The sequence below is a fragment of the Panthera tigris genome, chromosome A1 (assembly GCF_018350195.1).
Source record: "Panthera tigris isolate Pti1 chromosome A1, P.tigris_Pti1_mat1.1, whole genome shotgun sequence".
NCBI classification, from domain to species: Eukaryota; Metazoa; Chordata; class Mammalia; order Carnivora; family Felidae; genus Panthera; species Panthera tigris.
The window spans coordinates 144014729-144039377 of NC_056660.1; the positions used below are offsets into that span (position 1 = coordinate 144014729).

The 24649-nt window shown below is 41.7% G+C and overlaps 1 protein-coding gene across 3 annotated transcripts in view; it reads left to right on the forward strand.

The window, feature by feature from the left end:
- Positions 1-24649, forward strand: part of RASGRF2 (Ras protein specific guanine nucleotide releasing factor 2) — a 239691-nt gene that overhangs the window by 176441 nt on the left and 38601 nt on the right. For all 3 annotated transcript variants that reach the window (XM_007079978.2, XM_042989305.1, XM_042989311.1), the window contains exon 18: positions 16890-16996. In XM_007079978.2, the coding sequence (XP_007080040.2) occupies positions 16890-16996 (107 nt within the window). The remainder of the gene's footprint in view (positions 1-16889; positions 16997-24649) is intronic.

Genomic DNA, 24649 nt, shown 5'->3' on the forward strand with positions numbered 1-24649 from the left:
TTTCATCGCTTTGTGATCAGAGAAGATGCAGAGTATGACTTCAGCCTTTTTGAATTTGTTGAGACTTATTTTGTGGCCTACTATGTGATCTTTGCTGGAGAATATTCCATGTGCACTTGAAAAGAGTGCGTATTCTGCTTTTTTAGGATAGAATGTTCTGAATATATCTGTTAGATCCATCTGGTCCTATGTGTCATTCAGAGCTGCTGTTTATTGATTTTCTATTTGGATGATCTATCTATTGATATAGTGGGGTGTCACCCGCTCTTATTGTATTACTATCAATCACTTCCTTTATGTTTGTTATTAGCTGATTTATATATTTTGGTGTTTCCATGTTAGCATAAATATTTACAATTGTTATATCTTGCTGGATTTTTTCCTTTTGATTATATAGTGTCATTCTTTGTCTCTTGTTACAGTCTTTGTTTTAAAGTCTGTTTTGTCTGATATAAAAATTGCTACCCTGGCTTTCTTTTTCACTTCTATTTCACTGATAAATGCCTTTCCATCCCTTCCCTTTTCATCTACATGTGTCTTTAGGTCTGAAATGAGTCCCTTGTAGGCAGCATATAGATGGATCTTGCCTTTTTATCCATTCTGTCACCCTATGTCTTTTTACTGGGGTGTTTAGTTCATTTACACTCCCAAGTAATTATTGACAAGTATGTACTTATTGCCATTTTATTACTTGTTTTATAGTTGTTTTTGTAGTTCTTATCTCTTACTTTCTTATCGTTCTGTCTTCTCTCATAGTTTGCTGGCTTTCTTTAGTTATATACTTGGATTCCTTTCTCTTTATTTTTTGCATGTGTATTACTGGTTTTCGATTTGTGGTTACCATTAGGTTTATATATAGCATCCTATGCATCTAGCAGTCTATATTAAGTTAATGGTCATGTAAGTTTGAACCCATTCTTTACTCTTCTCCCCTCCTCCATGTTTTAGATATATGGTGTCATATTTTACATCCTTTTGTGAATCTTTTGTCTGATTTTTAATAGATATACTAAATTTTACTCTGTGTGCATCCTACTTTTCTTACTTCTGCTAATGGTTTTTTCTTTTCACTCCAAGAGTCCCCTTTAACATTTCTTGAAGGGCTGGTTTAGTGGTCATGAACTTCCTTAACTTTTGCTTCTCTAGGAAACTCATTATCTCTCCTTCTATTTTGAATGATAGCCTTGCTGAATAGAGTATTCTTGGCTGTAGGTTTTTCCAGTCAGCCCTTTGAGTATTATCATGCCACTTCCCCTTATTTTCTGCTGAGAAATCAGATGATAGCCTTATGGGGTTTCCCTTATATGTAACTATTTACTTTCTTCTTGCTGCCTTAAAATTCCCTCTTTATCCCTACTGTTTGCCATTTTAATTACTATGTTTCTTGGTGTGGACATCCTTGGGTTGATTTTATTGGGGGCTTATGTGCCTCCTGGATCTGGATTTCTGTTTCCTGGATTTGACACGTTTTCAGCTGTTATTTCTTCAAATAAATTTTCTGCCCCCTTTTCTCTCTCTCTTCTCCTGGGATTCCTATAATGCAAATGTTATTATGTTTGATGTTGTCTCTGAGTTCCCTATGTCTATTATAATTTTTTATTATTCTTTTTCCTCTCCAGTTCAGCTTGATTGGTTTCCATTATTCTGCCCTCCATGTTGCTGATCTGATCTTCTCTTTCCTCTATTCTACTATTAATTCCCTCTACTGTATTTTTAATTTCAGTTATTCAGTTCTTCATCTATGATTGGTTCTTTTTTATGTTCTGTCTCTTTGTTGAAGGTCTCACTGAGATCCTCCACTCTCTCAAGTCCAGTGAGTTTCTTTATGACCATTACTTTGAATTCTCTATGAGGTATATTATTTGTCTCCATTTCATTTACCTCTCTTGCTGTGATTTTTCCTATTCTTTCATTTGGGACATATTCCTTTGTCTCCTCATTTTGTTAAACTCTATGTGTCTGTGTCTCTGTGTTAGGAAAGAGAGCCACATCTCTGCTCTTGAAAGTTGTGGTCTTATGAAAAAGAGGTCCTATAGTGCCCTGCAACACAATGTCCCATGTTCACCAGAACCTGCACTTGAGGGGTGTCTCCTATGTGTGTTTCATGCGCCCTTCTATTGTGGCTGAGCCACATTTGCCTTCAGTCCAACTGACTTCAATGGCTCTCTTTGCCTGTTTTGGGCAGAATAGTCTCTTGTGTTGTTACTGAGCCAATCTGGGGCCATTTTGGGCTTGAGTTGAGTCAGAATAGGCATTTGCCAGAGCTACAGTAGCACTGAACTGGGGTGTGCCTCCCCTGTGTTGTCCCCTGAGAAGCTTTTGATGGTGAGCATGGCCTACAGTCAGTCCAGATGTCTTCCCCTAGCCCCCCTGCTGGGACCATAGTTGGACTGGTGGGTGTGGTTATATTCCCCTCTTCCTAGGGCAGGAGTCACTTGAGAGCAGTGCTGGCCCTTGTTGGGGCTGCTTGTACATTGCCAGGTTTGTGGCACCACTTTGGATGGGCTCTGGCCAAGAGTGTACTGGGGTGGGGGTGGGGAGGGGCAGGTCTGTAGAACACAGGGGCAGGGCATGTGGTGTTAACAAGATTTGCACTTGGGAATGCAAGCTGATGCAGCCACTCTGGAAAGCAGTATGGAGATTCCTCAAAAAATTAAAAATAGAACTACCCTATGACCCAGCAATTGCACTACTAGGCATTTATCCAAGGGATACAGGTGTGCTGTTTCAAAGGGACACATGCACCCCCATGTTTATAGCAGCACTATCAACAATAGCCAAAGTATGGAAAGAGCCCGAATGTCCCTCGATGGATGAATGAATAAAGAAAATGTGGTATATATATACAATGGAGTATTACTCGGCAATGAAAAAGAATGAAATCTTGCCATTTGCAACTACGTGGATGGAACTGGAGGGTTTTATGCTAAGTGAAATTAGTCAGAGAAAGACAAAAATCATATGACTTCACTCATATGAGGACTTTAAGAGACAAAACAGATGAACATAAGGGAAGGGAAACAAAAATAATATGAAAACAGGGAGGGGGACAAAACAGAAGAGACTCACAAATTTGCAGAACAAACTGAGGGTTATGGGAGGGGTTGTGGGGGGGAGGATGGGCTAAATGGATAAGGTGAACTAAGGAATCTACTCCTGAAATCATTCTCGCACTATAGGCTAACTAATTTGGATGTAAATTTAAAACAATAAAAAATAAAATTAAAAAAAAATCAATATGGAAAAAAAAAAGATTTGTGCTGGTCTGCTCTGTGAGGAGACCTAGTAATGAGGGAGCATGTCCACAGGAGAACACAGGCAGCAGGGCCTACTTTTAGCAACTTAGGTGTAGGGAGTGTTGGTGTTGCATTGGTTCCCACAGGTGTCCATGTGTCTAGGCTGTGGGGCAGTGGAGGGAATGGCATCCATCAGCTCCTTTGTCCCTGGAGAAGTCTCCCAAGGATCTCTGCCCCTCCAGCATGGGCTTTGAGATGAGTAAAGAAATTTCCCTTCTGTTCACCCCAGGCATTTTTCAAACTGCTACTTCTATGCTTTGTGTCCGAGGGGCTGCTTGTTGTGCTGTCTCTTTAAGGGCATGGACTCTGTTTCCTGCTGCCTTCCAGCTCTCCCAGAGTTGAGCCCACTGATTTTTAAAGTTCCAGGTGTTAAGCCCCACTGGCTGTAAGAACTCATGAAATTATGCCCTTCTGGCTTTCAAAGCCAAATGTCATGCATATTTGTCTTCCCCATGCAGGTTCCCCATGGCAGGGGTGGCTGGTGTGAGTGTTTTGTTTCTTTCCCCTCTCCACACCCACAGTATCCCTCCCTCCATGGACAGTCCATGGGTTTGTTTAACTTCTGACTGAGTCTCTGCCCTTCCTATCTTCTTTGATGTTGCCTCTTCTATACATTTAGCTGTGGAGAGCATGTTCTGCAAGTCTTTGGGTTGTTTTCTAGGCTATTTAGACTCTTGTGGGTGTTATCTAGTTGTATCTGTGGGATGAGGTCAGCTTCGGGTCCTCCTACTCCACCATCTTCCACAGTAGTCATTGCATTCACTGTATTTTCAAAGGCCTCTTGGGTAATACTGGTTGTATTGTCAAGAAACTCTGACATAAAGTATTCTATCTTAATTTGTGTTTTTTTTAAATTGCTGTATTTTAGTTTTCAAACTGGTTCAACTTATTATTTCCAGTGAGCCTGTGTTACCTCTCAGTCTGCAGGCTGTTTCTTTCCTTCTTGCCTCTGCAGTAATCTTGAAAATCATTTTGGTTACTTGGTGGCTTCACTTCCCCACTGACTCCTCAAATGCCTTCATTCTGCTTCGGCAGAAGTTACCATCACCCTGTTCACTGGCAGTATGTTCTTTCGCATTCCTGTGCCAGCACAGAAGCTGGTGACAGCAGCAGTGGGAGGGCTGCAGGTTACACAGCAATAAACAGGAGCACCTTGCATTCCTTGGGACCAGGCACTCAGGTAGCGTGTTTTAGTGGGAAGAACCTGGGTTTTAGAATTGGATCATCTGGCCAAAAGTTCTGTCTCTACTTTTACTATCTGTGACCTTAGGTGGCTGTTGGGCTTTCCTCATCTGTAAGGCTGCTGGACCTTTTCCTCATCTGTAAAAGCAAGGGATATGTTTTCTGAAATTGTGAGAACAGATATAATATACAAACATTCTCATAAGTTTTATTGTAAGTTCAGGATGTAATCATTCCTCTATGAATCTCGACAGCACACATTTTTAAAAATCTATAAAAACAATTCAGCTGACAGTTTTAGTTACTAATTTCCTTGAAAAATGAAAACAAATGTAAGATATTGATTTTGCCATTCTTCATGTATTTTTTATCACAGACAGTAATAAACCTGCTGAGCTTCTCTTCCCCAGTCTAGAAAAAATATGGGTTTTTTTTCATTGTAATAGTTAATTGCACTCAGAGAAAATCTCAGGTTAATGTGAGTAAGGAGAAGAACTTAAAAACAGAAAGATAAGAACACACTTAAGAATAGGTAAAAGACAAAAAACAGAAACCACTATGCAGCGTTTGTTAATTGTCTCATGCATGTCTTGCCAATAGAACCTTTGAGAAACTGCCCTTTCACACTCCTGGCTATGTACTTTGAGTGGGAGCTTACATCCCTGCCATACACACACACACACACACACACACACACACACACACACCTGCACATCTCCCAGTCATCCCAGCCCTCTATCCTTCATCACCACAGTGATGAGTTCGAGGAAGGCATAGATCCACTTTGGGCCAGTGAAATACAAGGATTTGTTTGGGGCTTCTGGGATAGAAATTTCTCTCTCTCTTCAGTGAAAGTTACTAGAAAGCACGCCCTCTCATTCCCTGGATGGTGTGATAGGAGGTTGTAAGACTGGCAGGACCTTACCCATGTTTGCTACTTGCAAATGAAAAGGGAATGTAAGGCACTGAAGAGAAATAGACAGGGGCCAGGCTGACATCATGTGTCCCTGAACTAAATGAATCTAGAACTATCTCCAGACACAAACAATAATTACTTTTTTAATCTAGGCGACTTCAGTTTAGGTGTTCTGTCCCTTTTGCAAACAAAAGATTGCTAACTAATATTCCATTAAAATGGAAGCAACTGAACATACAAATAGATTACTACGCCATCTGTCCTACTCTATACAGACTAAAGTTTAATTTCTGTAATCATAGCTATTTTTCTAGATAATCTCTCAAGAATGAAACTGTCAGTTCATAGACTCAGTGAACACTGTTAGCATGATGTTCAGCATAGTGTATGTGCAAATCCCCTACTTGTCTGCATTTACCTCTTTTTTTCAGTATACTAGCTAAGTGATTTTGAGCAAGTAACTAATCCTCTTCATGTCTAGGAAAATATTTTACATTTGGTTCAGTGTGCCATGGGGAGACATTAGAAGTACTTGTGCTGGAACAGTAACAAGTGAAAGTGATATTTAAGCTGATTTTTGAAGAGAAAGGCAACTTGCTTATTTGCAGGGTTTCAATTTAGATATTTTGGTGTTTTACTTGTTTTGAGGCTGTCTTCCCCATTTACAGAACAAACTCCTTGAGATCAGGGACCACATCTCTTGTTCACTGAGCACCTGCCCGGTATCTGGAACACAGTAGATGCTCTGTAGCTATTGATTAATTGATTTAGAGATGGAGGAAGAATAGAAAGACAGAATGAAAGAAGGAGGAATGTCTAGGAGATAGTAACTATTACACATGTGTAAAGAATCCAGATTTAGGATTGTGGCAGAAGAGTGGAGTTACAGGGATAAATTTGACAGATGCTGTTGAAAAGTTAACAGTATTTGTTGACAGAATGGGAAAAGCAAAGGAGAGACAGAGAAGAGTGAGGTTTCCCACCTGAGAAGCTGAACCCGTGGTGATCTCATTAACTCAACGGGAAAGTTAACATGGGGAGGAGCTTGAGAGCAAGAAACATACATTTAATTCTTGGATGTATTTCTTATGAGGGTAGAATGTGTGATTACTGTGGGAATATTTCATAAGGAGCTTGAAATGAGGGATTTGGGGGACATGTTGGACCTGGACATGTCAGGTTGGAGTACACAGAAAAACCATGAAATAGAGTTATGTCCATGAGGGAGTGAGAACTGAATGGAGTCAGCTGGAGAACAGACCGAGAACTGAGAATGAGATAGTGGTAGACAAACTGGAGAACTGGGCATGGAGTGGGGAGAGTATTTCATGACAGAAGCAAAAGGGGGACAGGAAGAGAAGAAATATCCTCTGCTTGTTCCTTCAGACATGGTTCAGATAAAGAACATAGTCATCCAGGATTTCTAGACAATTCCTGCAGATAGTTTAAACATAGTCTAATAATCAGATTGTCTAGATCAGTCACTTTCAGACTTTTTTACTGCAACCTATTCTAAGAAATACATTTTGCGTTTTGACTCAGGACACACACACACACACACACGCACACACACACAACTGATACAAAAGTTTCCCTCAAGAATACTCATTCTCACTGTGCACAATCTCTTCAGTTAGTTTTCATCTGTTTCACTTTTTTTAATGCTAGTAACAGCCCACCAAACTGATTTCACTCCCCATTAATAAGTCATGACCAGAAGTTTAAAAAGCAGTAGTCTATATAATGGTCACCTAGGAAAGAAACAATGAATTTGGGGAAAGAACACATTTTGAGAACATTTTACTTCTAATTAGATAAAGGTTTTTGTTTACTATCCATTACAATATGAAACATATATTTCTATAATGGGGCCATTCTGTCAGCACTCCTCAAAATTTAAAAGAAAGAACAGGAATGTGCTTACTTTGCTAGCGTCTTCTGTTATAGTTTTAAGTGTTGGTTTACCACCTTGCAAGAAAAACTTAAAAGTCTAAACTTTGGATCTAATGAGTTGCAATTAAAAGCACTCTGGGTTTGGAAATGGACAGACCTGGGCTCAAATTCTGATTTGCTGCTTAATAACTATGACCTTTGCCAAGTTTCCCAACCTCTTGTATGTTCTGTTTCTTTATCCCCGAATGAGGATAACATTTACCCCATTTGGTTGCTGTTGTTATTGAAGAAGCCACATTATTCATGGTACTTTACCTAGTACTTGGGGGCACGCATTAAATGGTAATTATTATTATTGTCTTTGGTTGTGAAGGTTAAATTATAGGCCACTTGTAAAGCTCCTCGTACAGTACCTGGCACAAAACAGCAATACGGTTATAATCCAAGAGCACAGAAATGTACAAACCAATTATATGACATGCTTTTTAGAATATTTGCTGGAGGGGCACTTGGGTGGCACAGATGGTTAAGCGTCCTACTCTTGATCTCGGTTCAGGTCATGATTTCACAGTTCCTGAGTTCAAGCCCCGCATTGGGCTCTGCACTGATGGTGCGGAGCCTGCTTGGGATTCTGTCTCTCCTTCTTTCTGACCCACTCCCGCTTGTGCGCTTGCTTTGTCTCTCTCTCTCTCTCAAGATAAATAAATAAACTTAAAAAATATTGAAAAGAATGATATTTGCTGGGTAAGGCAAAGCACATCGATAACATTGATGTTATTGGGGAGATTGAGTCCCATTTGTTTAAAGTGAAAAAAGATGCATCACTGATACACTTTTCTTAATTCCCTCACTAATGTAACCGTTAAAGTGATTAGAGTGCGTTTATTCAACAAGTCTAAATATATTAAGACCTACAATGTCAGGTCCTGGAGATAAAAACCCAACAAGAAACAGTTCCTAGATATATGATGAAGTAACCAATAGTGTTTACTTTTTCTCCCAGGCAGCCCTCCACCGTAGACCACTGATAGCAATATTATTTCTGTGCCTTTTGGCTCTTTCTGATTCTACTCTGGCTTGCTTCACTAATTCAGAAGGATGGCTTAAAGATGCTTCGTTGGAATTAATAAGAGCTCTGTGGTCCAGTTCTTGGTGATCTACTTTTGATGCTAAAATACTTCACCATGCTCAAGAATTCTTTTTCTTTTATAGTGTGTCCTCAGTAGCCTCAGGGTAGTTCTAACTGGCCTAGCTCATCATCAACCTATGTGTAATCTCACCATTATTTTACTTGCCTCTTACAAAGTAGGCAGTGAAGTTGGCTGAGTATCATATCATTTGAAGAATAAAATGAAACTGTCCTTTTTTCCCCTATTTTCAATGTCCTTGCCTCCCTCCCCACTACTTTATTGTATGTTCTGCTTGTGATGGATATCGAATACGTGATCATCACGGTAATATGGTGAAAGCGTGCCCTTAGTTCAGATATATGGCACTTGCAGACACTTTCAGTTTCCATAGGGAGTGATACAATTTTTATTAAGAAAAATAACTTCTGAGTGCCGGTGTGCAAAGCTGAAGGGCCTACAAAGATGCTGGAGATGAAATCCCTTCACCAAGGAGTATATAGTTTAATAAGAGAGATGTCACATCTACCAGTTGCTATACAGGATGGCATGACTCATGAGGCATCTGTGGGAAGGACCATAAAGTTGAATCTCATTCTGTATAGTGATTCTGCATAGTGATTTGGCTTTTATCACTTTTCCAGATGACTTTTGTTGCCCAAATTAGCCATTCTGACCAGTGCTTACAATTGAAAAAGAATATGCAAAAATTGGAAAGACAGCAATCTTGGGGTGATACTATTCTAGATATGTGTATTGGTAAAAGAAACTCTCCTGGTATGCGTGGTTTCATTGTGCTATCACTCTTGACAATTGAAAGATGTGTGAAGCCCTGCAAAGATATGCTATTTCCTATTGCAAAAAATGCACAAGAACTCCTCGGGGGTAGATCTTTGATTCTAGGACAGAATGGCTTCCACATGGATGTTACCACCACTTAGTTGTGTATGTAGTTCATACTTAAATTCAGAAATATATTGCCCAAGCAGCTCCCGATTTATATGGTGGCTTGTGATAAGGAGAAAATCTGAAGAGTTGTGGAAGATTGTTGTTCCGATCACATAGCTTCAAAGTCTGTGAAGATGGGGAGACAGGCATATCTGATGACATGAGAACACATTAGAGCCCAGTTAAGGCATTAATTTCAGTTAATGAATAAACAGCAGTCCTTTTATAAAACTTGATCTATCAGGATTTGCTACAGGTATGCCCCTCAGAAAGATGGTTCATGTATCTGGTTTAGGGAATTTCTAAGTTGTTGCTGGCTTAAATAGAAGTAAGAGAGTATTTCTCTAAAAAATCAATGACCTCGAGCAGTGAAAAAAGTTCTTCAGGAAGGAAGTAAGTTGATGTTCATCAAATCCTTACCGCTTTCACATACACTTACAACTAGCTTTCTGTTATAAGTATTTTGTGAGGAACCACAATGAGATACTGCCTCACACCCATTAGAATGGCTAAAATTAACAACTCAGGATACAACAGGTGTTGGTGAGGATGTGGAGAAAGGGGAGCCCTTTTGCACTGCTGGTGGGAATGCAAACTGGTGCAGCCACTCTGGAAAACAGTATGGAGGTTCCTCAAAAAATTAAAAATAGAACTACCCTATGAACCAGCAATTGCACTGTTAGCAACTTAACCAGAGGATACAAAATGCTGATTTGAAGGGGCACATGTACCCTGGTGTTTATAGCAGTGCTATCAACAGTAGCCAAATTATAGAAAGAGCCCAAGGGTGCCTGGGTGGCTCAGTAGGTTAAGCTTCTGACTCTTGGTTTTGGCTCAGGTCACGATCTTGTGTTTTCATGAGTTTGAGCCCTGCCCTGGGCTCTGTGCTGACAGTGTGAAGGCCTGATTGGGATTCTCTCTCTCTGCCCCTCCCCTGCTCATGCTGTTTCTGTATCTCTCAAAATAAATACAAAAAATACAGAATAATATTAAATAAATACAATAAATACAATAAATAAATTAAAAAAAAGAAAGAGCCCAAATGTCCATCAACTGATGAATGGAGTAAGAAGATGTGGTACATATATATACAATGGAATACTACTCAGTATGAAAATGAATGAAATTTTCCCATTTGCAACAATGTGGATGGAAGTGGAGGGTATTATGCTAAGCAAAATAAGTCATAGAAAGACAGATACCAATTGATTTCACTCATGTGGAATTTCAGAAACTAAACAGATGAACATATGGGAAGGGAAGGAAAAATAAGATAAAAACAGAAAGAGAGGCAAACCATAAGAGATTCTTAAAAATTAGAGAACAAACTGAGGGTTGCTGCAGGTAGAGGGGTGAGGAGGGTGGGGAAAATGGGTGATGGGCATTAAGGAGGGCACTTTTCAGGATGAGCAATGGGTGTCATATGTAAGAGATAAATCACTGGGTTTACTCCTAAAGCCAAGGCTACACTGTGTGTTAAGTAACTTGAATATAATTTTTTTAAAAAAGATTAAAAAAATAAGTGTTTTGTGAGGGACATTGGATCAAGGGGATGGATGGATGAAGCCAGCTATAGGTGAGAACATAATTATAATAAATATTATTTCGTTGAGTGCCCTGTTTTACAAGAAGTATTTAATTTTTTTTTTTTAATTTTTTTTTCAACATTTATTTATTTTTGGGACAGAGAGAGACAGAGCATGAACGGGGGAGGGGCAGAGAGAGAGGGAGACACAGAATCGGAAACAGGCTCCAGGCTCTGAGCCATCAGCCCAGAGCCTGACGCGGGGCTCGAACTCACAGAGTGCGAGATCGTGACCTGGCTGAAGTCGGACGCCCAACCGACTGCGCCACCCAGGCGCCCCTTTAATTTTTTTGAATTAGAGAGAGAGTACATGAGTGGGGAAGAGAGGGGGAGAGAGAGAGAGAATTGAGAGAGAATCTTAAGCAGGTTCCACACTCAATGCAGAGCCTAATGCAGGGCTTGATCCCACAACCCTGAGGTCATGACCTGAGCTGAAACCAAGAGTCCGTCGCTCAAAAAATCTGAGCCATGCTGGTGTCACAATTATTTAATTTTTTAAGTTTATTTTTATTTATTTTGAGAGAGAGCACGGGAGGGGCAGAAGGAGAGAGAGACTGAGACTCCTAAGCAAGCTCTGCACTGTCAGTGCAGAGCCTGACACAGGGTTCCATCCCACAGCTGTGAGATCATGACTTGAGCCAAAACCAGGAGTTGGATGCTTAACCATTTGAGCCACCCAGGTGCCCTAAATTATTTAATTTTTAAAACGACTCTATGTGGTTTCTTCTGCTCATTTTATAAGTTAGGAAACTGAGCCACAAACAGGTTGAGTCATTTGCCCCGGACTTTACTTCTTGTCCATCCTGGACCATATTAGGGATGGCCTGCCCTGTGAAGGCTGTAGTAGAATGTGTGTCTTTGGAGCCTTCCCTCCCTCACTGGTTCTCAGAATTCCTGCAGCACCTGGAAGGGTGGTCCCGCCTGCAGCTTGTCCTTCCATCCTAGTCATCTTTACTACTAGCTGTGGATTGTTCCAGCTGCAGCGACTGAATACGCGTTGTTGAAGATTGCTTACGGGAGTACCTGGTTGCTTTCCAAGAGACTGTTGAGTACTGCAAGTGGCAGCAGGTAATGAGCTCTGAGCAGCGGAGACAATGAGAACGTACCTAGCTGTGATCTCCATAGAAAAGATAAATAACATGGTTATTAGAAGGAGTTACGAAGAACATACAAGCAGTATAATCAAATCCTAACCTAACTGATGATAGAGGTTGAGATTTGAATTTATGGAAATACTGGAAATTTGATAAAGAAAATCCCTTAAGTGGCCTTTTAATGTATGACACTAAATAACTTGGAGAGCAGAAGAATGTTCCTTGCCTTTCTTGTCTATCTTCAACATAGACTACCCTGTCCACCCACACCTGACACAGACGCAGAGACCAGTAGGCATAGACGTTTTTTCCAAAATACATTAAGGTAGTAGCAACTCTGTTAAAATGGCTTGTCTTGGGGCGCCTGGGTGGCTCAGTCGGTTAAGCGTCCGACTTCGGCTCAGGTCATGATCTCGCGGTCCGTGAGTTCGAGCCCTGCGTCGGGCTCTGTGCTGACAGCTCAAAGCCTGGAGCCTGTTTCAGATTCTGTGTGTCCCTCTCTCTCTGACCCTCCCCCGTTCATGCTCTGTCTCTCTCTGTCTCAAAAATAAATAAACGTTAAAAAAAAAAAATTTTTTTAAAAAAAAATGGCTTGTCTTTCTTAACATTTCACCTTGATTTTTATCTTTGTGTCCCGCCCTTGCTCTTATCTTTCACCCATTCTTTTCAGATCTCACTGATTGACCATCCTTATACCTATAAATGCAGGTGAGGGACTCTGCCTCATCACCCTTTTTCAGTGTTCAAAGAACTTTTGACTTTCATCCTCCAGCATGATAGTGCCTTATGATTTCCCAGCTCTCACTCTAGTTGAATTCTCTGTTTTAGTTACTTAGAGCCTTCTCATCAACTTTCCTCATTCCCCATACCATTTCCTATCCTTTTCATCTGACTTTTCTTTACAAATAACAAATATATCCTCAGCAGTTGCTTCAAAGTTATCTTTGTCTTAGAGTTCCATCATTTTTCATTATTTCTGGTGTGGTTTTCATTGTATTTACCCTGCTTTGGGATTCATTGCAATTCCTGAACCTGAGGATTCATGTCTTCCAACAAGTCTGAAAAATTCTTTTCCTGTTTTATCCTTCTCATTTTTTGCTGGAACTTCTAATTCTTTCCTCCATGTCTTTTAACAACTCTTTTCTGTTTTCTCTCTTTAACTCTTTGTACTGCATTTGAATAATTTTCTGAGACCTGTTTTTAAATCTTTTTCCAGTTTATTCTTTGCTTATTTAATGGGGTCTGTCTAATCAATGTTTTTCTATCCTTTGAGTTTTCAATTTCAACTCATCTATTTTTCAACAATAATTAAAGGAATAATTCTATTAACTTGAAGTTTTATGTGGTTCTTGTAAAATCTGACTTAAAAATTTCTTTTTCTGACTTTAAAATTTTTTATTCTTTTATCATGTTTTCAGTTCCTACTTTTGTTTTTTTTTAATATTTATTTATTTTTGAGAGAGAGAGAGAGAGGGAAAGAGAGAGAATGAGCAGGGGAGGGGCAGAGAGAGAGGGAGACACAGAATCTGAAGCAGGCTCCAGGCTCTGAGCTGTCCACACAGAGCCCGACACGGGGCTCAAACTCATGAACTATGAGATCATGACCTGAGCCGAAGTCAGTCGCTCAAATGACTGAGCCACCCAGGTGCCCCTCAGTTCCTACTTGTGTATCTTTAGTCTTTGTAAACACTTTAATTTTAGGATGTTTAAACTGGATCTGTGTAATAGTTCTGGTACCTGGAATTCTTGGTAGTGGTGAACGGGTAGGGTGGGAGTTCCTCATCCATGTGTCTACTGATCCTTGTTCATGGTAGATGGTTTGAGTGTTTTGTAATTTTGGACTGTGAGTTTCTCTTCAGGGATTTGGTTAGTGGTGATCCATTACAGGCTGAGCTTGAGTTTCTGTCCCTCCAGAAAAGTTGTGTGTATACTTTTGTCAAGGGTCCCAGGATTAGCACTAGCCTGGGCCACTTTTTAATTTCTCATTTAGAGGGACAGACCACCCAATGGTGGCTGAATCTGAGCTTCATATCTCCGTGAAGTGGGCCTGTGGCTATCAGTTCTCAGGGAGGCTTTTTTTTCCCACACCCCCACTGAGATCCAGGCTGAGGCAGGTAAGTTTCTTAACTGTCTCCTTGTGCACTTGGAGCACTTTTCCCCATAGTCCACTCGTTCACAGAGGGGCTGGTCTTTGGGGAGTTCCAGCTTCATGTGGGGTCTCAGTTCCCATTCTCTCACCCATACTTCATGAAGGCCCTGAGGCTTCTCCTGAACCACATGGGATTTACAGTCCAAATCCTGTGTTACCAAGATTGGTAAACTGCTTTCGTCTTAGGGAAGCTAGCATCAGTTCAGAGGCTTGGTTCTTGATCTTGGTTTTTTAGATCTCTGTGTGTTTGACTCTAGAAAATTCCTTATTAATAACTCAGCTATGCATTCTAAAAGATATTTGTTATATTTTACCCAGAATTTATAAGCTTTTAATAGCAAACAATTTTTTTAAATATATCTTTTCTGCCAAGAGCACATCATCATCATCATCATCCTCTGACAGTGTCTGCTGTAGGGTTGAAAATGCCTGTCTACATCCAAAGAGCAGTATCGAAAAGGGGCCTCTGCCCTTGAGAAGTTCATAGATTTTTTTAGTCTAACTCATTTGTAAGCTCTGAGGACTATTCATTTAGTTTTTAACTCACTATTCTTTATATGCAAATCATATTCAATAAATACTGAGTAAGTCCTCACTTTCCAGGCTTTCATTCATTTATTCAGCAAATACACATTGTGTACAGCATGGCTATGTGACAGATATGTGCTCATCATGCTCAGCAAAAATACACCCAATCCCTGACTTCATGGAAGACACCAGTATTGATCAGATAAACTCATAAATAAATGTAAAATTGCAACTGTAACAAGTGCCAGAAAATCAACGTGCTTGGTGCTGTGGGATGTGTAATGTTGATTTGTTCAGCTCAGGCCAGGACAGGCTTAATTGGGGAAGTGAAATAAACAAGAGTAGCTTTCACTGAGTACAAAGGAGAGCAATAATTGTGACAGATCCAGAGCAGTATGTGCAAAGCACCGTGAAGATGAAGGACTAAAAGAAGGGTGGTGAGAAAGAAGGGGAAAAGTGAGAAAATATGGTTCCAGAAAAGGCTGAGAGGGAGCTAGGAGTCAAATCACGGAAAACCTGGTGGGCTATGTTAACTTTTTCTACTTATCATAGGAGCCATGGAAATGCTTTAAACGGGGGTGACCCATCTAATTTGGCCTTTGAAAAGATCTTTCTGACTTTAGACAAGAGAACAGATTTGAGGAAGCAAGCATGACAAAGGAGATCAGTTGTCAGTAGACCATTGTCAGTAGACCATTGTCAGTAGACCAGGTTGAGAGTTGCTTGGTGCTGAACTTCAGTTTTGACTTTTTAGGAAAGAAAATGTGGAAAGATTTGAGATTTAATTAGCAGGTAAAATTACCAGGAAGAAGCAAAGAGATGGGCCAGGAATGATTACAAAGTTTCTGGTGTATACATCTGGATGGCTGTTGATGTTCCTTTAATGGAATAGGGAACACTAGATAAGGACAAGGTTTGTTGGAAAGGCCATGGCTTTTTCTTTTATACCTATTGGGTCTGAGGTTTTTGAAACATCTAAGGGAAAAATATCAAGAAGCAGCGGGATAAATTGATCCAGAGATGAGAGAAGAGATCTGGGGATATAAATACATGAGTGATTTGCTTATTGGTGTTCATCAGGTGAGTCTTCCAACGGAGAGATGATGGATATCCCTTGGATATAGAGACGTGTAGGTTACTGGCAACCTTAACAGGAGCTGTTTTGGTGGTCATATGGGGTGAGAGGCTTGGAGGGGGATGTAGAGAATGTATAAGAGGAGGAAATGGAATGAGTAAGTTAGACAACTTTCAAGAAGTTTGCCAGTGAAGTTTTATAAGGCTTTCATCCATTTTTAAAGGAAACATGTCAGTTAATTATGATTGGAAGGCAAAATCTTTTAAAACGTAGAGTCAGTAGGAAAAAATGTAAATGATTTCTTGATAGTGAGAAGGTGGCCAAGACAGGGACATAGGCTGGCACAAAGGGGAACCAAAGACATTCAACCAACATTGGATTGTAGTAACAGCTGATATTTATTGACCTTCCACTATTGTTTCAGGTGCCATTCTAAATGTTTAACATGTATTAACTAATTTAATCTCCAGAACAACTCTGTGGTGTGGGTACACTTATTAGCCCATGCAGGACATGAGGAAACAGGTCACCAGAGAGGTGCTGTAACTTACCAGGGTAACACAACAGGGATTTGAACTCCCAGTCTGGCTGTGAAGTTCATGTTCTTAACCTCTATGCTGTCGTGCTTCTCAATACATGGGTGCATAATAAGCTATTTGTATCATCTATGAGCTAAGGTGTGGGCTAATTCATCTACAAATACTGAAAATGTTATTGGTTATATAATGACTTTTGGGCAAAAGTATAAGTTAATGTTTTCTTAAATGCTTTGTTAAAATTTCCTTGGCTTTATGTTCTAGACCAAGGCAGGCATAAGTGGAAATGTCATTAGATCAGCATTAGTTTTAATCAGTGGCCTTTAATAAGTGTGTGCACATTATTCATTTAATTGCACCTGTAAAGATGTGGTAGCCTCATAACTGCAGTTATAATAGGTAAGTAAGTGGAATCCATAACAGTCTGAAGCTGCTTGTACCTGTCTGCGAAGATGTGCCATTTGTGAGTTTCCACTAACCAATGTCACCAAATAAGTGACCTTCCCCAGATTCCTGGGGATTGGCTTTAACCACATGTGTGTGTTTATTCTCCTCCTAAGGATTCAACAACACTGAGAGAACATGCGACAAAGAGTTTATTATTCGGAGAACAGCCACCAATCGAGTACTGAATGTCCTCCGTCACTGGGTCTCAAAGCACGCGCAGGTAATTTAATGGCATCATTCATTACTTTCAAGGATTTTTCTAAACCAACTTTTTAAATTGTTACATATGTAAACTGCTTTCTGAGTCTTTGGAGTTAGGGTCTGAAACGTTGGAATTAGAGCCAAAGGAAAGAAATAGGAGGATATACACACAGATCAAAGTGAACACATGCAGATTTGCCAAACGCGCACTGTCTCAGATCTGGTGTGACACAGGAGGCGAAACAGGGCTCTACGCTTTCCTCATCTTTTCAGGCCACAGCACCCACCTGTGGGCACTCGAGCCACTGTCCTGTGCCACCCAGGGAGTGCCGTTCATGGGGCCCTCACCGTAGGCTGAGCTGTGCCGCCTGCACCCGGTACCCCTGGAGGTTAAGCATCACTCTGGTACCACATACTCTGGTATCTGATCGGGGAGTATTTTCTCGGCCTGATTTAGGAGATATTTTGCCCCACGACTTTGATTTTTTGGGTCCTAGTATTCTGTTTTTAAATTGCATCATCTGACAGGACACCTACTTGTTATTTGTGTGTTTTCATTACACATTTGTAGAATTGATACCCATTTCGCAATTTCACAAAATAAAGCAAGGGCCTCCTTTGCTTCATTGGCATGAAACACGCATTGTGTTTTTCTTCCCCACTGCCAAATAATGGGAGGCCTTGCTGGACACGTGCTTGGCTAGTGCCCTGCAAGGAGAATTTTGAAAAGACAAAAGGGGGCCCTGTGTGGCTCAGATCAGAGCACGTTAAACATATAAAATGTGAATAAAATGCTAATGAATAAAGAAAAAGAGAAGAGAGGAGCCCCCACTTCATATATTCCCTGAGGCTGTCCTGGGTCTGCCACATAGCCCTTGGTAATGACAGACCGTGAGATAGGGTCACAAGAGAGCCAGACTCCTGGAATCCCTGTGGTGAGAGAATTCGCTAATTGGGAAAAGTGGGATTTGGGCCTCACCATCAGTTAGCCCATGACAATTCTTAAATGTTAATTGAAATAAAAATGAAGGTAGCACATTCAATATAGCATGTAAAAATTTTACTTAACACATCTTAAGTAAATAAAAATGGATCCCATATCGCTCAAATTCTGAGAACTGCCCTTAGCTCACTGAAATGTTTAGTCTCTTCCTCATAATCTGAGTGAGCTATTTGTACGTCCCATTTGCCTCATTGCAGATACAGGATAATGAAGTTTCTCCTGTGTCTGACATCCATTCCATTCACTCCTCTCTGGTTTTGGACTCGGGGTCCTGACTTCTGATTCCCTGGGCTGTGGTGGCTTCAGAGATGCAGAGTAGCTTTGGTACACAAGGCTTAGCAGATGCTGCTGGGTTGTCTTCCCTGCTGTGAGTGAAAGCCCAGGTTTACCTGGGTTCAGCTCCCTCCTGTCTGCAAATCTCTCCAAAACCTCTCAGTCTCTCAGTCTGCCTCCTGAGAGGCGGTCTCTCAGTCTCACCTTGCCTCTCAGTCTCACCTCCTTTCTGTCAATCCCCAGTGCCCTCTTTTTCTCCTGACCTGAAATGGAAATCCCTCACAATCCACAGAGGACTCTTAGAGTAGCTAGAAAAGAGCCACAAAGCAGTTTACAGTATGCTGGGCTTACTTTACTTTGGGTGAAGAGAACTCAGATGGGGGAGATGGGTGTATTGAATCCCTTGCTTGTAATAAAGAGATTTGGAGGAAGGTGTGATCATCTGGCTTGAGAGCTGCATTGTATTTGCATAAATACATATATGTACACACAGGCAATATTAGATTGAACAGCACCAAGTCACTGGAACGGAAAATGGATTGATGTGAAAGCAAGGGTCTCTTTATTCAGGTTGTGTCCTGGGGCCTTTATCTAATCCAAAAAGCACCCTGTTAGCTGTTGTTTGGAGAGTTCAGATACTTCACAGCCTATTATTACTTAAGATGTGCTTGTATGTGGGAAAGCATTTGTGATCAGTTCCATTTAAGGTGGGCCACACTGGGAATCCCAGCTTTGTAGACCCTCTACACTGGGGGCATATGTGGATGGTACAGATTGCTCAAGTATTCAGTCTTTTGTCCTGACATGATTATTGTATAACATGTGGACCCCGATGTGCCAGAGGAAGTTCTTCCCATCCACTCATTTCTCTTTTCTTACCTTCCCTGAATGTGTGAGTGGGTTTTAAGGATCTGCGGTTGGTTTCCAATTATCCTGCTATAACTTTAGCATGTGTACATCCTGTACCTTCCTCATTCAAGTGAGTTTTCCATCACTCTCTCTGTGTAAGCACATGATGTTGAGGACATTTCTGGAACATCTCTGCTTATCTAATTGCTTTAGAGCTTTATTTATTTTATTTTTTATTTTTTTGGCTTCGGTGTCCAGGTTTCTCTTACTCCCTTTACTGATTTTGGCTGACTGGTGCTCATTCAGGCTTCACAGAGGGTAGTTTGAGAAAGACAGGTGGTCCTGGAGGCCACACTGTGTGCCCACCACCTCCTCTCACCTTTGGTAGCATGATCTGAGTCAGTTGAATTCAGAGGAGGTATGGAGGATAATCTAGAGAATTGGGTCTGCTACAGAATATTAGATGTCATGTATTTGTTTCTCATTTCTCACCAAAAGTGGCTAATATTAGTAGATACTACCCTGCACTTAATTCAGGAGAAATAAAGAGTCACAGAATTATGAGTGTTGGTTCTCCAGAGAAATAAAATTGCCTTCAACTCCTTCCCTGCAATGTGTGCTAGAATGCCATTCTGGAATCTTTTAGCCTTTCCTTTCATAAGTGTTTAGTAAGGCTAGGTTGCTTCTTTTTTTTTTTTCCTGATTCTAAAAATTTTCCTCTGTTACACATTCTGTGCTACTTTCTCCTCATTTTGTTGTGCTTTTTCACTCACCTGCTGCCTTTCATGTTGAAAGTGAAGCCAGAAGGCCACTCTGGATTTCTCCCACATGCCTTATCTATGGGTTAGCAGAAGTAGCAGCACAGAGTCAGGGGTACATGTATTCTTCTTCCAGCTCTGCCACCGAATCTTCTGTGGGGGCAGAATTGGTCACTCAGCCTCACTGGGTGTTAGTATCTTCTTCTTCTTCTTTTTTTTTTTTTAAGTTTTACATTGTTTATTTGAGAGAGACAGAGACAGTGTGAATGGATGAGGGGCAGAGAGAGGGAGAGAGAGAGAATCCCAAGCAGGCTCTATGCCACCAGCGCAGAGACCAATGCAGGGCTTGAACTCAGGAAACCATGAGTCATGACCTGAGCCGAAACCAAGAGTCAGTTGCTTAACCGACTGAGGCATCCCAATATCATCTTCTGAAAATGAGGACAGCCATCCATCTCTTACCTCCCCCAAGGATCTGGTGAGGATTAAAGGTGACGTTGAATGAAGAAGCATGAAAGACATAAAGTCCACTGTAGGTGGGTGTGACCAAATCCCTTCCAGTTAAGGACAGGAGATGCACATTTCATCCCCCTCCAAGGAGCTTGTAGTTCCCTGCAGATAGGGCTGTCTCGTTCATCCTGGCATCTCCCTCCTCAGGGCTCTGCAGCTCTGGGCACGTGGGAGATGCCTAGGAATAGTTGTCAAATCGAGTTTGCATTTTAATGTTGCTGTTGTTCATTCTGTCCAGGAAGGTATTCTTGAATGTTTAAAATTTTCAAAGTCAGTCAAGACGGAGACTAAGGGATGGGAAATCAGAGAGAAAAACTGAGAGAAAGGAGGCACCTGGGTGGCTCAGTCAATTGAGCTTCTGGCTCTTGGTTTCTGCTTAGGTCATGATCTCACAATTTGAGTTTGAGCCCCACATCAGGCTCCATGCTGACGGTGCAGACCCTGCTTGGGATTCTCTCTTTTCCTCTCTTTCTGCTTCTTCCCTTCTCCCTGTCTCTCTCTCAAAATAAATAAATAAACTTTTAAAAAAAGAGAGAAAATCTGAGAGAAAGAGGTGTTTTCATTAAGCGTCCACATACTTCTCAAACAGCTCCTGCTAGGCGGCCTTAACGTGTCATTTGCACAATTCCAAGGTATCTGCAGGTTCCAGGGCTGTAGTGCTTTTAACCACATGCTTGTGTGACTGCTTTGTCTTCTGTGCACAGGAGAGGGAGGGACTTCTAGGCTGGCACTCCAGTGCCTGTCAAAGGCCTGACCTTGTTTGTATAATGTATAGCAATTTTGGTTTTCCTAAACTGTCTTAGTGATCCACTGATTCTGGAAAGATACTCTGTCCAGTTGTTTGAGGAATTTTACAGACCATGGAATGGCATTAATAAAGGAGCCTGCAACAATATCCATAGGTTACAACCCGCTCCATCAGACTCTGGGTACCGTCTGAGTGACAAGTGGCCAAGAATGAAACAGTCACTCATTTTCTTAACTTAAAGGGAATATTTTAAAAGTGTGAGATCAGATGAAATGACTTACTTACCTAAAAATTTCCTTCCCAAAGGAGTTTATGGAGGGAACGTAGCTACTGTCTTTCTGATTCCTCACCTCCTTTATTCATTCACTAACAAGAATTGAGACCTGGGGTGTGCTGGACACGGAGTAAATGTGAGTGTTGGAGGATCCAGACGTTACCTGAGTCAGGGGAGCTGGCCTTAAATCTCCAGTGGAGAGGTCTCCAAAAGTCCCACCAAGTGCCCCATGAGAGGAAGAGTTAGCCACTGTCCATCTGCCGTATCCAGAGGGAGACTGGGCCAGGCTCCCCCTGCCCCAGCACGTCAGTCTGCGTGCGTTTCCCTGGAGGTCAGAAGTGAAAGCGAGAAGTGGAGAGCTGGTAGTGGGAAAGTACAGGAGGCCTCCTAAATAGGCTTCCAGGCTCAGGACAGGCTAGATTAGGACAGGAAGGAAATGTCTTATTCTGGACCGAACCACAACTTTAATATATTGGACTGGACATTTTTGATTGAAGAGTTGTTCTTATAACTAAAGGTCCCTGAAGACATTGGTCCCTGCCCAAAACTACACGCAGGGTGGGGAAGGATGGTCTACAGAGCAGTTTAATATGATCAGTGACAAGCAGTACTGCTGCTTGATGATTTCATCATTGTTTACGGTACAGGAAGTGTAAGTCACCTCTGCAGAGCAGTTTCACGGAGTATATCAAAGTGACACAGCTGTTATGTTTCAGTCCTCTTACATTCATTGTGTGAGGGGCAAAGAGAGCACATTTAGCTGATGATGAAGAACTCTTCAGCTTATATTTCAGTTTATATGCTTTGTAGCAACTTATTGAGATATTACATTCTCCACATAAAGGGCACTAAACCTATGAGTGTGGCTCAGTGACTTTTTACCTTTGTACACACCTTGTAGCACTACCATTCTGAGCACCGAGAGCCCCCTCCCAGTCCATGCCCCTCTTCCTGGGCATTGCCAAATCTTCTGTTAGTTTTAGTATTGTTCTTCTTGATACTAGGTACTTTTTTCTGGACTAAGGGTAAAACCTTTAATCTGCCAATTACACTGATTTCCCCCAGTTTGCTCCTTTCCTTTTTATTTTCCCTTTTTCTTTTTTTTTTTTTAAGTAAGCTTCATGCCCAGCATGGAGCCCAATGCGGGGCTTGAACTCACAGCCCTGAGATCAAGACCTGAGCTGAGGTCAAGAGTTGGATGCTTAACCGACTGTGCCACCCAGGGGCCCCTCTTTTACTTTTAACAATGTGTATGATACTTTTTACATACGTACTCGCTCCCCCCCATAAGAGGGCTTTATATATACTTTATCATGTAAAAATACTCACATACACAGATACTATGAATCCTTTTGTTAAAATATATGTTCTGTAACACTTCCTGAACACACTTAACAAATAAATGTAGTTTGGGCTGTAAGACAAGAATTAGCAGCTCTCACTCCTCCACTTTGTAGTCACTCATAGCAGCTGAGGTGAAACTTTTATGCCTCCAAATATCCCAGGAGGAGCTGAGCCCGGGGCCGGTGTGTCCATGGAGCATGGATGCCGGAGCAGAGGGGCCTTCAGAAGCCTGCTGGAGAAGCAGGGGGAATGGTGAGGAGCACGGGCTTCAGGGTCAAAGTTATCTGGATTGAAATCCCCGCCCTACCGTTCATTAGCTATGTAGCCCAGCTAACTATTCAGCTCCTCCAGGCCTCCATTTCTCCTTCCGCGTAAGTGAGCATGGTATCACCTATTTCTTCTGGTGATTGTGAGGATCATGTGAGGTAATACCTGTTAGAGCATCTGTTATATATGCATGCTCAGAACGTTACAAATGGCTGCTTCCTGGCAGAGCCCCGGGAGGGTCTAAACCCAGGCAAAAGTTGTTACCCCTATTTGACCAGTGAAGCAATTAAGTCACAGAGAGGTTTGATCAGTGCTGCCCAGGTGACCTTCTTATAATGGTGGACACATTCTGTGTCTGTAGTGCCAACCACAGTAGTTTGGAGCCACATGAGGCTAACTGAGCCTTGAAATGCAGCCAGGGTGGCTGAAAAATTGCAGTTTTAACATTTAATTTAATTTAGTTTAACTTAATATAACTTAATATAAGTAAAAACATGTGACTAATGGTTATGGTATAATTGCACAGTTCTGGACCGCTCATAAGTACAGCAGCAAGCCAGACCCAGCTCTCTAATTCCTTCCTCTCTCCTGCAGTGCCCCATTCCTCCAAAACAGGAACCTGTGGATCATCCCCACTTGGCCCCAGCAGTAGGCCTGCCAAAGAGGGGCACATCTCCATTGGGTTTACGTAGACAAAGCAAAACCTTTGTGTAACATTGGTGTTGGGGCTATAAATCTCAAAGAAGGTGATGGCTCCTTCCCAGTAAGGGAATGTACCAATGAGCATACTTGCATTTGGGTTTCAAGCCTGCAGCTTCAGGTCAGTGGTCCGGTGGAAACATGCCCTGTGGACCAACTGAGGTGGGAACGTGATTGCTGCTGGCATGGCAGGGACTTCGTGTGTTCAAAGACCTCAGGGATCAGGGTGTCCTAAAATGAGAGTTTATGTAGTTCGTCTCTTCTGTTAGTTATTCTGACAGATGACAGGGGCCCCTTTTTAAATTTTTAATTTTTTTGGCATTGCTTAGTAAGACACTAAATCTAGCATCAAATTAGAGCACTAAGTTCAGATTTACTCTTTATTCCAAATCTGAAACTGAGGTTGGGCCAAGGATGAGCATAGTGCAGACTTTCCATGTGGGCGGGAGAATGAAACGTGTAAGAAAGAGCCAGCTACTAAATAGGCAGCTCCTGTCACCCCAGCTGATAGCACTGAGCCTGCTTCCAGCCCCATCCTGCCCTCGGGCTCAGCTCCTCACTGTCGTCCATTCCTGCTCCTGCCAGTCCCATGGGGGACTTCCCCTTCCACACTTGAGGCTCAGTCTCTGCTCTTGAGCTGTGGACCTTCTTTTCCACTTACAAGGCCATCTTCAGAGGACAGATGTCTGATCTCTAAGCTCTGTGCTGGAGAAAGAACGCTTCCTGGGCTGCGCCACCCTCTGCATTACGTGGGTGCTTCCTGTCCTCATGCTCCTGAAGATGCCCAGGACTTTACAAGAGCCCTTGCCTAGATCCTTACCATAGCTTGATCAGATTTCCCAATGTCCGCTCCCAGGGAAGATGTGTCGCTGGTGCTGAGCTAGGACAACACAAGCCGTTGCATTCCATAGAAATGATTTTTGAGCCAGCCTGAGGTCTGAGGCTTA